The sequence below is a fragment of the Cervus elaphus genome, chromosome 5, assembly GCF_910594005.1.
Source record: "Cervus elaphus chromosome 5, mCerEla1.1, whole genome shotgun sequence".
NCBI classification, from domain to species: Eukaryota; Metazoa; Chordata; class Mammalia; order Artiodactyla; family Cervidae; genus Cervus; species Cervus elaphus.
Genome location: NC_057819.1, coordinates 51,974,913 through 51,989,564, shown reverse-complemented (window position 1 = coordinate 51,989,564; position 14,652 = coordinate 51,974,913). Strand labels below are relative to the sequence as shown.

Genomic DNA, 14,652 nt, shown 5'->3' with positions numbered 1-14,652 from the left:
AATATAATGGACCCTGTCACATGCCCACTGAGCGCCTTCAGAACATTGTAAGGGAAATGAGCTTCAGTTCAGACTGGAATTCAGAATCTAGCACTGCCTCCCCCAACTAGCTGAGCACGTTTTATACCTAATGTGTGTCTGCGCTTCCAAAAACCCTATGAGTAAAGGAATTACCCACATTTTACTCAGACCAGTAAATTAGAACAGGTATGTGACTCCCAAACTCAGACTCAACAACAGTGTTATACTACCTTGATTTTTTTCATGTGTAATACAAGGATAATCAACATTCCTCTGCCTACTCCTTAGGCTTGTGTAGAGGACAAAGCACAAAGACAGATGTGACAACATGTTGGGAGAAATTTTAAAGCCCTATATACATGTGATCTGGGCTTCCCTAGTAGCTCAGCTGGTAAAGAATCCGCCTGCAACACAAGAGACCCTGGTTCGATTCCTGGGTGGGGAAGTTCCCCTGAAGACAGGATAGATGACCCACTCCAGTATTCTTGGGCTTCCCTGGTGGCTCAGACGTTAAAAGGATCTGCCTGCAATGTAGGACACCTGTTTTCAATCCCTGGGTTGGGAAGATACACTGGAGGAGAGCATAGCAATCCACTCCAGTATTCTTGCCTGGAGAATTCCCATGGACAGAGGAGCCTGGCAAGCTACGGTCCATTGGGTTGCAAAGAGACACGACTGAGCAAAACACAGCACATACATGTGAGTTATTTTTGTATTGTTTGAATTAGTTGGTTTGCATTGTTTAAACCAGTTTGGCTCTAACCAGCGCTCTTCTTTTACACTTATTACTGATACCTGGCCAGAGATATCTTTGTGATCATTGACCCCCATTAATGGGAGGCTTGGCAGCCACTGCTGAGAAAAATTGTTGCTTCCATGTCTCTGTAACCTGAAACTGTGAGCGGTACCAGAAATCATATCTTGTTCTTTGAAGAATGCGCTGGAACACCAGTGATCAGATACTCGGTGAATATTTCTGCAGTAGATTGTAACCAGTCCTCAGCATCTAGAACACGCATGTTGTAGGCATTCTGAAGATCCTGAAAGACAGTGTGAGTGATTGACAGCAGGGGGCTGCTGTCGACCCTGGGGATGATCTAGGTCTCGGTCTATACTGAGACCCTGAGTCTACATCGGAATTCCAAAGGGAGAGGTCTAGAACGGTGTTTTTACAGATGTTTACTCAGAAAGAATCCTGTTTTAGGGGAGCTGCCAGTACACTAAATACCAGTATAATGTACACACTAGTTCTTTTTCTTTTTTTTTTTGACTGTGTCACCCCTCTTGCAATATTCTGAGTTCCCTGACCCTGGATTGAACCCAGGCCCCCGACAGTGAAAGAGCCTAGTCCCAACCACTGGACTGCCAGGGAATTCCCTGGCATTCTTTTTTCTCCCCCTACATTAATTTATTTAAATGCATTTACTGCCTTTGACTATTTCCTCTTCCTGGCAACTTTCAAAATTCAGACCTAAGTAGGTGAAAGAAAGAATGAGCTGTAGTGGTAGATTTTTTTTTTTTAAATCAAGCAGCACCAAATTGAAAATGGTTAGGAGCTCTCCCCACTGATTTGATTCTATTTGTCAGTCTGTTGTATCTGCTGGCAATTCATTCTAGGATGTGTGCTTGATGCTGGCCAAAGGTAGCAAGTGTACTAATCTGCATTTTGTTATATTTCAGGACTACCTAACTTCTTGGTGAAAGGTCTGGGTCTAGCCCCATCTTCCAGGCTTGCAAGTCTAAATTAGACCTCTCATTAACAGCTTACCTAATTGTTCTTAAGATTTAGTCGATAGGAATAACTCATTATTCTGAGCATCAAAAAATAAAAAAAACCAGTTCTGATCATTGGCTTGTACTCGTTAAATGAGAGTATATTAAATATTATTAGAATTGGGTTAAAACTAGAACCTCTGAGGAATGTTTAGTTATTTGCAAAGGAAATGAGCAAATATTTTGCCTGTAATATACCAAGAGAACTTGGAACGAGAAGGACCATGTTTATGTCCTTAAAAAAGTCACCACCTGTTTTTTTGCTAAATGGAATAATTGCCACCTTCCTCAGAGGGGTGAAATGAAAATTAAAGGAGAAAATTATGTGAAAGTGCTTTGTAAACTGTCAAATGCCAAACGTGCATAAGGGGTTATTACAGTAGGAAATGGTCTCTTTCTTTTTTTTTTTTTTTTTTTTTGGAAATGGTCTCTTTCAAAGGTTGATCATTTCAGGGAAGTCCCAAAGATTAATCATTTAAGAAATGTTATAAGCATAAATTACTAGTTTCCATATTCAAACTATGACAGATTCTTGAAGACATGAGGAAAGTAATTGAAATTTGGAGGAAAAGTCTAATTAGTGTTTTTAATTGATTTGGAAATACTAGTTTCACATCCCGGAGAAGGAAATGGCAACCCACTCCAGTATTCTTGCCTGGAGAATCCCGTGGACAGAGGAGCCTGGTGGGCTGCTGTCCATGGGGTCGCACAGAGTCCGACACGACTGAAGCGACTTAGCAGCAGCAGCAGCAGCAGTTTCACATCCCATAGAGGAATATGTAGCACTTTTGGAGATTATATTTAAAAGTCATTGTAATAATGAATTGCCTAGAGATTCAGCCATTACCTGGGAATTTTCTTAGGATTCTGAACATTACCCAGAGTACCAGTGGAATGCTGAGGCTGTCTCTCTCTTTGATTCGTCTCCTGGGAGCTTGTAGCTACTCTTTCCACTCCTAGGAAAGCTAGTGGAGTATATGAGATAAAGTGGGTTCCGATTTCATGTGGCATGATCAATCATGTCTGTCTTATTCCAGATGCGAGGTCCGAAACATTTCCAGTCCACTCCGAGTGGAAGATAAGGCAATGGGTAGGCAGATGACGGCGACTTCATGGTTCCCTATCCTTATTCTGAGAGGCCGCCGTCAGCTGAGTTCTCAGGCCCTGGAGAAAGCAACAGAATCTGGAGATTGGGTTGTGGGAGGATGGTGCAGAAGACCAACCGCTTTGCACGTCCCCAGAGACCGCCCGGGCGGGGCGGGCAGGGGTCGGCGCCCCTCCCCGGGGCGGGGCTCGCAACCCCGCAGCGGGCTCTGGGCTAGAGAGGCTGCTTCGCTGCTAGCTGCTGGCGCGATGTACCTCCGCCGGGCGGTCTCCAAGACCCTGGCGCTCCCACTGAGGGCGCCCCCAGGCCCCGCGCCGCTCCGGAAAGACGGTGAGTCCCAGGTGCAGACCGGGGATCCTCTCCCGGCGTCCAAGCCTGAGGACAGGTGCCCCGCGCACAGATTGCGCGGGCGCCCCCAGTACCGGTGTGCCCTTGGTGGGTCAGATCCATCCCCGGGCAGCAGAAGCCCGAGGTTGATGGGGGAGAGATGGGGGAGAGTGGCCGGGAAATCTCCCCGAAATTCTTGGAGATCTTGGAAGTAGGGAACGTTTCCAGCGCGGGCTTCTGAATCCGGACTAGATTTCCTGAGTTCGAATCTTGATCTTGGGCAAGTGATTTAACTTCATTTTCCTCAACTGGTGAATGGACAACACTTGTTGTGAGTTTTAATGAATTATTATGTAGTTAAAAGCGCTTAGAAAACTGCCTGGCTAACGTAGGCATTAGCTTCCCACTGGTATTGACATAGGGACCAAGGCGTTCTCCATCTTTACGAGGAAGCAGAGGTATTGGTGGGCAGATGGTCACAGACCTGCGGGCCAGGCGGGTTGCGGGAGGCGGTGTCGGTCTAGTAGAAATTGGGTAACTGCTCTTGAGAAATAAACTCCAGACTTGGCCAGGACTCGGCCCGCGCGAGCCGTGGCATCCCCGCCGAGGAAGCGGCTTCGTCGCACCTTCCTTGGGGGCTGCAGAGAAAACGAGCTCACCAGCTGTTCGACTGCGTCGCCCCTGGATCTTCACCCGTAGATTTTCTAAAACATGGGGAAAGGGACATATTCCCTACAAGTGAAGTGCAGTGCGAGTTAAAAGCTTATTAAATAAAAATTGACACGTACGAAAGCGCCTAGCATAGGGCCCGGGACATCGCAGATGCTTAAGTGTGAGCACTGAGAGCATCTTTCCCGAGCAGCCGGCGAGCCTGGGCCCAGGTCCGCGCTCCCGGAGAACTTCTGCCCCGGCCGGCTCATTCCTAGTCCCCATCCATCTCCCCTGTCTTTTCTGTCCCTGACTGGGGCGCCGGCTCTTAGACAACCTCATGGAAAATTCTTAGTTCTCCCTTCACTTTGCCTCTCTCCTAAGGCTTTAGCATAGTTCGTGCGTTGGAGTCGGGGAGAGGGGAAAGAGAAAGACTCCGGCGGAAAATTCCATGGCCCATTTCCATACACACCCCCCTCAGTTTGATTAAGCCTGCGGTGGTGATTAGTAATAGTGGGAGGGAAGCAAGGTCTGCCTAACTAGCATTATTTTTCCTGTTAAAATGCTCCTGGGAAGAAATTGCCTCCATTAACAGAAATAAGACTTCGTTTTCCTTGATCTTTATGCCGAATAAGATAGAGCAGGTTTTTCGCTGGTGATATAAGAGGAAACCATTCATTTGAAATTTCTGAAGATAACGGGGCTGTTGTGATGGGGGATGGGGGGAGACAGATGAGCCCCCTGATCGTGGCCTTTCGCGTTATCTCACCGCAGCCCCCACCGGCCACATATATGTCTTTTTTTTTTTTTTTTTTGGTAGCTACACATATTTCAAATAATTATTTGGGGCAAAAGAAAAGCAGCTTTAAAATTCTAAATAGGTTAGCAATATTGGTTGTAGCAGTACTACAAAAAAAAACCAGTACTTTTTCTCATTTTCACCTAATTCTTTTTTTGATTTAAGTTTTTTCAGAAATGTTATTGACTGAAAATTTGGCTTTGGTCGTGAGCATTAACCTTTTATTGGTTCTTTCAACTTTGATGAAAAATGTAATTGATTCAGTTTATTGAAGGATAAAATTTTTACTGTGCCTCATCAAATTTTGTTCTCTGGTTTTTGCTTTTAAAAATGTAAAATTTTAATGAGTAAATAAATTAGGTTTATAGTAAATCACGGGAAAAACTCAGAAAGGCAAAATAGAAGTCGCTGATAAATCCTATCACTTAGTGAATACCACTGTTTATTTGTATTTTAGTATACACAGTGTTCCACACCTTTTTTTCTCCCTGCGTTTTTTTTTTCTTTTGTACATTGCTTCCACAAATCTGGGATAGTCCTATAAAGATTACTTTGCTGTAACTTTTCACTTAATATATTGTAAATATTTTCTCATATAGTCTTCTGCAAAAATTAAAATATTTATGTTTCACATTACAAATATGCTAAAATTTATCTAATCCTTACTGAATATTTATTTCCCATTTTACTGTTCATTTGAATATCTTTGTCATAATTGTATTTGTATTTGTCTGTACTTAAACGTTCGTGATTTTCTCTATTTCTTCCTATTAAAAAAACCTTTATGTTACTTATGCCTGGTTGCTGACTATGAAAGCTACATATTCCCTATTTAATAACAGATGTATTTTTAAACCAACAAAAGCTCCACTAGAAGTCAAAGACCTAACTTCTTACCATAGCCTCTCCGGGCACATTTGTGAAAAAAAAAGTTTTTTTTCTGAGCAATGTTCATTTATATCCAAACTAAGAACATATATACAAAATCTTTCCAGTTTTGCTACTACAGAGATTTGTAGTTTGCGAAGATGTCCTAAGATTTGCTTTCTGCAAATCAGAGCTTCTTCCTGGTCCCTACACCCTTATTCTCTGTGCCAGGTCACATCAAAATACTGCATTTTCCTCATCACCCAGGTCTCATGCTTTTGCACATGCTCTGCCTTCTGCCTGCAGCGCCATTTTCCCTCCCCTTATTTATCTGACAAACTCCTCCTTTCCCTCAAAGCTAGGTCATGTCTCTTCAACTGTGACAGTTACACTGAGCCGGCTAGCTGAGGTCTTTCGCTGCGTTTTCATGCTGTTGTTGCTTCGGCTTTCATATTTCATCCATTACATCATTTGCCATGCTGCATTGCAGCTATTTGCCTACAATTACTTGTCTCTACATCTTTTCCTTCTTTTTTTATGCTAGGGACCTTGTGTGTTGTGCTTACAATCATATTTTTGTTAAGATTATTTAATTAATTTATTTGTTTTTGGCTGTGCCTCAAGGCATGTGGGATCCTAGTTCCCCAACCAGGGATTGAACCCACACTTCAGGCATTGCAAGTGCAGAGTCTTAACCACTGGACTGCCAGAGAGGTCCCTTCAGTTATAGTCTTAATGCTTCTAACAATGCCAAACACATAACTGTCCAACTGTTTGTCAAATGAGTAATAAAGGTCTCTACTTTTTCATCTTTTTTTATCTTTAAAATAGAGAATTTTGGCTTTAAGCTTCTTCTAGCTTTGAGTTTATTATAAAAAATTTCAATTCCACAGCATATGGTATATACAAATTATAGCACTACACAGTTAATATATTTAAGTAGAGTAGTATAGTACCTTATCTATTTCTATTACTTTGTACAAAATTGCCCTTCTGTTTTAGATATGAACTTATTGGCAACATTTGTCTTTGAAACGTTTATATCTGCCCATCTTTAAAGGTTTTATATTAGAAGAATTAAAGTTTCTTTCCATGCCTACATTTGTGTTATAGATTTATAGAAACATGTAGGATTTCAACATAAGTTTTTATTTAACACATAAATTTTAAGCACAAATTATTAAATTCATTTTAAAAAATAAACTTTTCCATTGAATGCTGTGGTGTGGTATATATAATATTTTTTTTTTTAGTTTGGTATATTTAATAAATGGATTTCTTTTGCTAACCTGTATTTCCTTTGACTGTTAAAATTGTTTCATGCTTTTATCATTTCTCCTTACTCACGCCTGCATTCCTCCTAAGAAAAGCATGATGCTGAGCATCAAGATGACAGGTTTCATAAGTAATTATCAAATCAGATTGAGAAAAATGTCAAGTGGAATTACTGCCCTACCTTGTAATACTGTATTCCTTTAAGCTAAAATCAGTTGATGTTAATATAGTCCATGCTCACTGAGGGGAAAAAATTTTTTTATGTAATCACTTAAAATAGTTTTGCCCATGGTGGAGCTAACTGTGTTTAAACTTGTTTTCTTAGCATCTCTTCGCTGGATATCATCTAACAAATTCCCTGGATCATCTGGATCAAATATGATCTATTATCTGGTTGTAGGTGTCACAGTCAGTGCTGGTGGATATTATGTAAGTGATTAAATAACCTTGGTGTTCAGGAATCCATATATTTCACAACATGTGGTAAAACTCAAAGCAGGACCTAGGAGTAATTGAATATACAAGATTATGAAAAAAGAATTTAAGTATAAAATGCTTAATACCACTAAGTATGGATGACTTCCAGTAAAAAACAATGTTATTATAAATACTAGTAGTACTAATAGCTGACATTTGAGACCATATTTCAGACTCATGGTTCATTTAATAATTACAACAATTCTTTAAGGTAAGTACTATTAATGACATTCAACAAGAACTGTTTTGAGAGAGAAACTTTTAAAAAAATTAATAGACTTTATTTTAAAGACGAGTTTTAGGTTTACAGAAAAATAAGCAGGAAGTGCAGAGAATTCCCCCCTTACCTCTCTGACCGCCTTTTCCTTATCAACAACCTCCCTTTAGTGAGCTACAGTTTCTTACAACTGATGAGTCAATACTGATACATTGTTATTAACTAAAGTCTGCAATTTACATGAGAGTACACTCTTAGTGTTGTACATTATATGGATTTTGACAAAGATATAATGACACGTATTCACCATAATGCCTTCCCTGGTGGCTCAGTGGTAAAGAATCCACTTGCAATGCAGAAGTCTCAGGAGAGGCAGACTCCATCCCCGGGTCGGGAAGATCCCCTGGAGCAGAGCATGGCAACCGACTCCAGTATTCTTGCCTGGAGAATCCCCATGGACAGAGGAGCCTGGTGGGCTACAGTCCACAGTGTTGCAAAGAGTCGGATACAACTGAAGCAACTTAGCATGCGCACATGTACATTCATCATTTCAGTAGCATACAGTCTCACTGCCCTAAAAATCCTCTGTGCTCCAAGCAGTCATTCTTCCTTCTTTCCCCACCACCCTTTTATTGTCTCCATATTTTTTATTAGCTTTATATTTTTTTATTAAAAAGTAATATTTATCCATATTTTTTTTTAAATTCAAATACCCACATATATAACATCAAAAGAATGTTTTCCTGCCTGGTTTCCCTTATTCACTCCCTGCACGTAATCACTATAAAACAGTATGCTTTTAACAGTATGATTTTGAAGCTAAAAAAAAAAAAACTGAAACAGGGAATTCCCTGGCAGTCCAGTGGTTAGGACTCAGCACTTTCAGAGTTGTGGGCACAGTTCAATCCTTGGTCAGGGAACTAAGATCCCGAAAACTGTGTGGTGTGGCTAAAATAATAATAATAATAATCCTATTAAATTGAATCATTCCTCATTTTCTTTCTAAATTGAAATCTAATCTTTATTATGAATAAGAGTAGAATAAGTGTTATTCTTCAGAAACCATAAGACTACACAATCACTACATTTTGGTTTGACACTACAAAAATATACATAAAAGGGATTTTTAGTCTTAATTATGAGCAGTTTGTAGGACTATGAAGACAATGAAACCAAAACGCTTATTTTAATCTTCAGGAATTTGAAAGCCTCAAGAATCTAGTAAAGTTCAAAGATGTCATTTTTATTATTGTCCTCCTCTAATCGGCTTTCCCTCTTACCTAGATTTCTTTGCTTTTACCATCTTTCCACTGCTTAATATTGAATTCACTGCCCAGGGCTACTCTAGTCAGATATAGGCCACTGGATAAAACAGATTAAACTAGGTCATGTGATTATGTGGGAAGCTGGAAGACTGAATTTCATCTGGACATCACCACATTCCTAATTATGCTTACTAGTGCCAGACATGAACCTCTCCAGGCCACTAAATCTTTCTTTGCAAAAGCAGGAGTAAACTGGACAGTTAGAAACTGGCTACTTGCGAGAGCTCTTTCTGAGCTTGTTCTCTGACAGTGGGAGTGGAAATTGGACAAGGCGATGATCTCTAAGTCCCTTTCCACCTCTAAGATTATATAGTTTTAATTTTGAATGCTGGAAGCCTTAATTCCCAAGAGTCTTAGGCTACTTTCCAGAGGAAATACAGAATGTGAGGCACTCCAAAAACCCGTCTTCTTATAATATTATTCTATTATACTAGAATAATATTATTCTATATTATTCTAATATAGAATAATAAATTCTATATTAGATTTAATCCAAACTGAATCTACAGGTGTTCTGTAGCCAAGAACACTCTTTCATTTCCAAGTAAAATCTTCTACAATGAGAGCCTCTTAAAATCTGAGAAAGGCCCAGGTCACTTCAATTTTTTGAGAGTCCAGCTATATTTTTAAAAAGTTATTTATTTATTTCTGGCCACCCAAGCAGCATATGGAATCTTAGTTCCTCAACCAGAGATTGAATCTGCACTCCCTGCATTAGAAACGCAGCATCTTAACCACTGGGCCACCAGGGAAGTCCAACGTCTGGGTATCTTGAAAAACAAAATGCCAGACTGGGTTTTAAAAGCTGCGGTAAAAAAAAAAAAAAAAAAAAAAGCTGTGGTAGATTTTAAATGCTCACATTTAATAAATGTATAATGTCATTTGGAAATTATTTCCAAAGTCTAACTCTGAGACCCTCTCTTTTAATCGATCTTTCTTCTACTCTGCTTGATTATGTTAGATTTTACAAAGCTAGATCCTCTAGGTTACACGAGTGTGAGTTATTCTTATATCTCTTTGATTCTGCTTTAACAGCTCAATTGTGTTTTAGCCCCTTGAACAATAAGACTAATGTCCTTGGGATGTTGTTGCTGGAATAGCCATTTCAGGGCCGTGAACTTGGGCACAGGTTCAGCTTTACGATACTGAGAAGTGACTCAGCATACTAGTCCTGTAAGCCGTCAGGATCTCCCACCCCACTGGGAAAATATTCCTTGCTTTTATACAAATATGTTGACTCTCTTTCCGGCTGATCCTGTTTGCTCTGTGTATTTCAAAGCCCGATGGTTCACGTCAGAATTCACCAAACCCTGAGGGTTGCTTAAGGGCCACTTTTACATCATTTTCACCATGAGCTTATCCAGTTTCCATTTTCATAGTCTAATTTGAACATGCCAAGAAATAGTTTGTAATTTGCATAGGAAAACTTTTAATGAGATTAATGATTTACGATTATTAGAAATTTAGGAAAGGCTACATATAAATTTGTTTCTGTTGTTTAGTTGTGCAGACTCTTTTGCAACCCGCCAGGCTCCCCCTGTTCATGGGATTTTTCCAGGCAAGAATACTGAAGTGGGTTGCCATTTCCTTTCCCAGGGAATCTTCCCAACCCAGGAACCGAACCCATGTCTCCTGCACTGCAGGCGGATTCTTTACCACTGAGCCACCTGGGAAGCCCCACATATAAATATACAATTTTTAAAATGTATCATCCTACCACTAAGAGAGAAATCTCTACTAACATTTTTTAAGCTGAGATAATACAAATAATATTATCTAACTAGTGAGATTTTCATTTTTAAAATATCATTGTCTAATATGAATACAGGCCAGAGATTACTGCTTGAATTGGAAATAAAAAGACATCTGTATGTTGTATCTAAGGTTCAGATAGCTTTATTCCCAATTCTGTTTTGCAAGTAACCTATGGCAGGTCATATTTCTGCTTTTAATGACTAACCCTAGAAATCTTCACTGGGGTCTACAAAGCTGTCATTTTGGAAGATTTTTTGAAAACTTCTTATTGTGAGAGAATTGAGTTTCATATGCAGTTATAATAACTAATACCAAGACAGCTTATATACCTTTCACCTCATTTCCCCTGTGCCAACGTCTCTCCTAACTGTAATACAATATCACAGCCAGGAGACTGACATTGATATGATCTGTAGACCTGATCAGATTCCACCAGCTTTACATGCACTTGTGCCTGTGTTTGTGTATGTGTGTGTGAACACTTAACTGCATGTATTTAGTCCTAAGCAATTTTGTCATGTGTGTTTACCATCACAGTCAAGAGACAAAACTATTGTGTCATCACAAGGATCCCCAGTGTTGTCTCTTGTAATTGTGCTTCCTTCCCTCCTGCTCTCCTCTCCCTTCCTTTTACTTCCTGGCAACACTAACCTATCCTCTATTTCTATATTTCTTGTCATCTCAAAAATGTTACCCACCCCTCAGATAACATTAAGTAGATGGAATCTGAAGGTATGTAGCCTTTTGAGACTGGTTTTTTTCACTCAGCATGATTTGCCTGGAGATTCATCCAAGTGGTTTCCTGTACCTACAGTTCACTCCTTTTATCTATAGTTCATCCCCTTTATGGCAGAGCAGTATCCCATGTCATGGGCGCACCACAGCCTGTGTAACCAACCAGCCTACGTAGGACTTCTGGACTGCTTCCAATTTTTTGGCTATTACGATTAAAGCTACCATGAACATGTGTGTTCCGGTTTTTGAGTGCACATAAATTTCTGCTTCTCTGAGATGAATGCCAGGGGATATTTTTTAATGCCTATCAAAATATTTTTACTTTAGCATAATTTATTATTTTCTTCTTTGTCTTATCTACTTTGTGTGTTTTCAGTTCTCTTTGACCTCTCTCAGAGCATTTCTTTCTTTTCTTTTTTAAATTTAATTTGGCTGTGAGGCATATGGATTCTTCACTCCCCCAGCAGGGATAGAACGTACAGCCCCTGCATTGGAAGGGTGCAGCCTTAACCAGTGGACAACCAAGGAAATCCCTCTTTATTTTTAGAAAGCATTCTACTTAATGACAAAGATTTCCAAAGGGTAAATAAAAAAATAGATGGTGTGTATTGGTTTTTCCTGTTTGAACTGTAAACACCCTTAAACTTGGCATGGTGAACCTTCTTGCTCAAGAAATAAATTTAAGCACACATTCACTTTCAGACTTACAAGAGAGTCACATCAGGGAAGGCCAAACGCAGCGATCATGTAACAGATTTGAAAGAAAAAACCAAAGCGGAGTTACATCCACCTCAAGGTAAAGTGAATTCACTATTTTCTTTTTCCTTGAGGCACTGATTTTCATCATCATAGTCTAGCGATGAACACTATTTGATTTTGGCTTCTTTACTTAGTCCCGAATGGTGTAGGTAGGAGTTTGTTCAAAAAGGAAAAGTCCAAAAAAAAAGAAAAGGAAAAGTCCAACCAAAGTCTAAAGATGTTTTGGATGAGTGCGCTTGGTAAATGAAAACACTGTACATTTAAACCGCTGACCAGCATCTTTGACTTCTTTGTGTGATGACATTACTCTTCCCCTACTCAGGCTTCCATTCACGCAGGCGTGAACTTGACCTTTCATTTCTCTCTTTATTTTTTTAAAGTCACGAAACTCATTTTGTTTCAATTTTGGCCAAGAACATCTGTGTGCAGTGACATTAGAGTCAGTTACCTATACTGAGTCCCTCAGTTCAGATTGATAAAATGGCAATTAGTAAGAAGAGAAACTTCGTATTTTCATCCTGATGTATACTTTTTGCCTTAAAGTGCTTGCTTTATACCATACTTTCTTCCATTTCAGCTATAACGTCATTATTATCAAATACTATGATCGCTATTAAGAGACAAAGGAAAACAGCTTCTCATGGACCAGTTTTAACCTTTTTGTCATGAGAACAATAAGAGAATATCATTAATAAACATACTGAATATAATCATGAGATGGTTGTCTGTAATAATACTAAAATACAGCATTTCCATAACATTTCCTTGGTTTTAACCCTTTTCATATATATTATTTTAGTTAATCCTCCCAATACTTTGTTAGGTAGATATTATTAATATCCCCCATTTTACAGGAGACAAAACTGAGGTTGAGGGAGGATTAGTAACTCTTCAAAGTCATCAGTTAGTTGGTTATTTTCCCATGCTATTTCACATGACACATGGCCTGTTTATTTTCATGACCTGTATTTGAATAAATAATACGTGTAAATTATTACTTTTTAAAGTTCAAGAGTTTCCAAAGGGTTTGCAAAATAGCAGATCCCCCATTTTTCCTCTCCAGAGGCAACCAGTAACACCAGTTTCTTTGTGTCCCCCTGGAGAGTCTTTACAAATATAACTATTTAGGTTTAATCTTACTCTCCTTTTGTCCTAATACAAATAGTACCATACCTGTACACTGCTCTTTTCCACTTAACAGACTACCTTGAAGACCATTTCATGTCAGTACTTATTGATTTGTCTCAGTTTTTAATTTTTATATATTTATTTAAAAAAAACTTTTTGGCGGCAAGGCGGAACATGTGGTACCTTATTTCCCTGACCAGGGATGGAACCCACACCCTTGGTAGTGGAAGTACAGAGTCCTAACCATTGGGCTGCCAGGGAATTCCCCAACTCAGCTTTTAAGATGACTGTAGAGTGTCCACTGTATTCCCATGCTCTTTAACACACTTTTTTAAATGGACTGAATTTTAAAGGTGAAAAAGAGAACCTTGTGGGTGCCGAGGAAGCCAGTTTAGAAGCCCCTGAAGTATCTTCAGCGGAAGCTTCTCCGGTGGTTACTGAAGATATTCCCGATGCTCCAGCTGTGGTCGTAGAAGAGGCTCCCCCCTGTCCAGATGACGCCGAGGCTGCTCCTGCGGAGACCGAGGTGGTCGGCGCTGAGTCTCGGCCAGAGGCGACAGGCGCGGCGACAGGGGAGACCGCAGAGGAAACGACCGCAGAGGTCACGAGCGCAGCTCCGGAGGAAGCTGCTGCCGTGGATCGTGATGAAGGTACAACAGAGAACGAAGGCTCTGGTGAACGTGCTGAACTGGAAGAAAATTCTCCAGCTGAGTCAGAATCCTCTGCCGGGGAGGATTTACAGGAAGAAGCCTGTGCTAGTTCTGAGGCCGCCTCAGCCCAAGGTTAATCCCATGCTGATTGACACCTCAGCAAAAAAATGCCATAGAGGGGCTGACAGGTGTCTTTGTAGTTTTAGTAACCTTAGATTAAAAAAAAAAAAACAAACAACAAAGGCTTCTTTTCTGGAAGATAGTATTGTGCCTTGAGGATTTTTGTTTTTGTTATCTACTGATCGATTTCAGAATGGAGAGATTTGAGATTTTACATGTCTGAATAGTTTTCTGCTCTCTGGGATCAGAGTATGACATGGCAGTAAAGAGCTTAAAGAGTTTCATCTGTGAATTTAAATTTTATGTGACAGAGATTGAGCTATCTTTACAACCTTCATTCACATTAGTTTTGCTATAACTCTGCCTTTCTTTAATGTATGTAAATCTAGGTTCTTGACTTTTAATTTGAACTCTAAATAAATTTGGAAAATCTTTAGTGCTTCTATTATTATTCACTCACATTTATATGTATGAATAGTATATATTAACATGCACACATATAGCATCACATGAACATTGCAGTGTTATCAAAGAAAACATAATCTACAGAAAACTCTGTGTATGGCAATATGTGTAACCTTTCTCCCATCTATGTTACATGGGGGCTGTGCCGATATTTTCCATATTAGCTTGGTTCTCTTTGAGCAATGTTTATTGAGGACTTACACTTC

At 39.7% G+C, this 14,652-nt stretch overlaps 1 protein-coding gene across 1 annotated transcript; it reads left to right on the top strand.

The window, feature by feature from the left end:
* The first annotated feature begins 2,220 nt into the window (after positions 1-2,220).
* Positions 2,221-14,417, top strand: LOC122694130 (mitochondria localized glutamic acid rich protein). The gene is made up of 4 exons (XM_043902449.1): positions 2,221-3,229; positions 7,141-7,244; positions 12,027-12,120; positions 13,565-14,417. The coding sequence occupies exons 1-4, from the start codon at positions 2,797-2,799 to the stop codon at positions 13,996-13,998; spliced, it is 1,065 nt and encodes a 354-aa protein (XP_043758384.1). The 5' UTR covers positions 2,221-2,796; the 3' UTR covers positions 13,999-14,417.
* The last annotated feature ends 235 nt before the right edge of the window (positions 14,418-14,652 follow it).

Bases quoted from the DNA above. Each gene is read 5' to 3' on its own strand.
- LOC122694130 (XM_043902449.1), top strand. From the start codon at position 2,797: ATGTGGCATGATCAATCATGTCTGTCTTATTCCAGATGCGAGGTCCGA. The intron at 3,230-7,140 runs GTGAGTCCCAGG...TTGTTTTCTTAG, and splicing joins CGCGCCGCTCCGGAAAGACG to CATCTCTTCGCTGGATATCA. The intron at 12,121-13,564 runs GTAAAGTGAATT...TGAATTTTAAAG, and splicing joins GGAGTTACATCCACCTCAAG to GTGAAAAAGAGAACCTTGTG.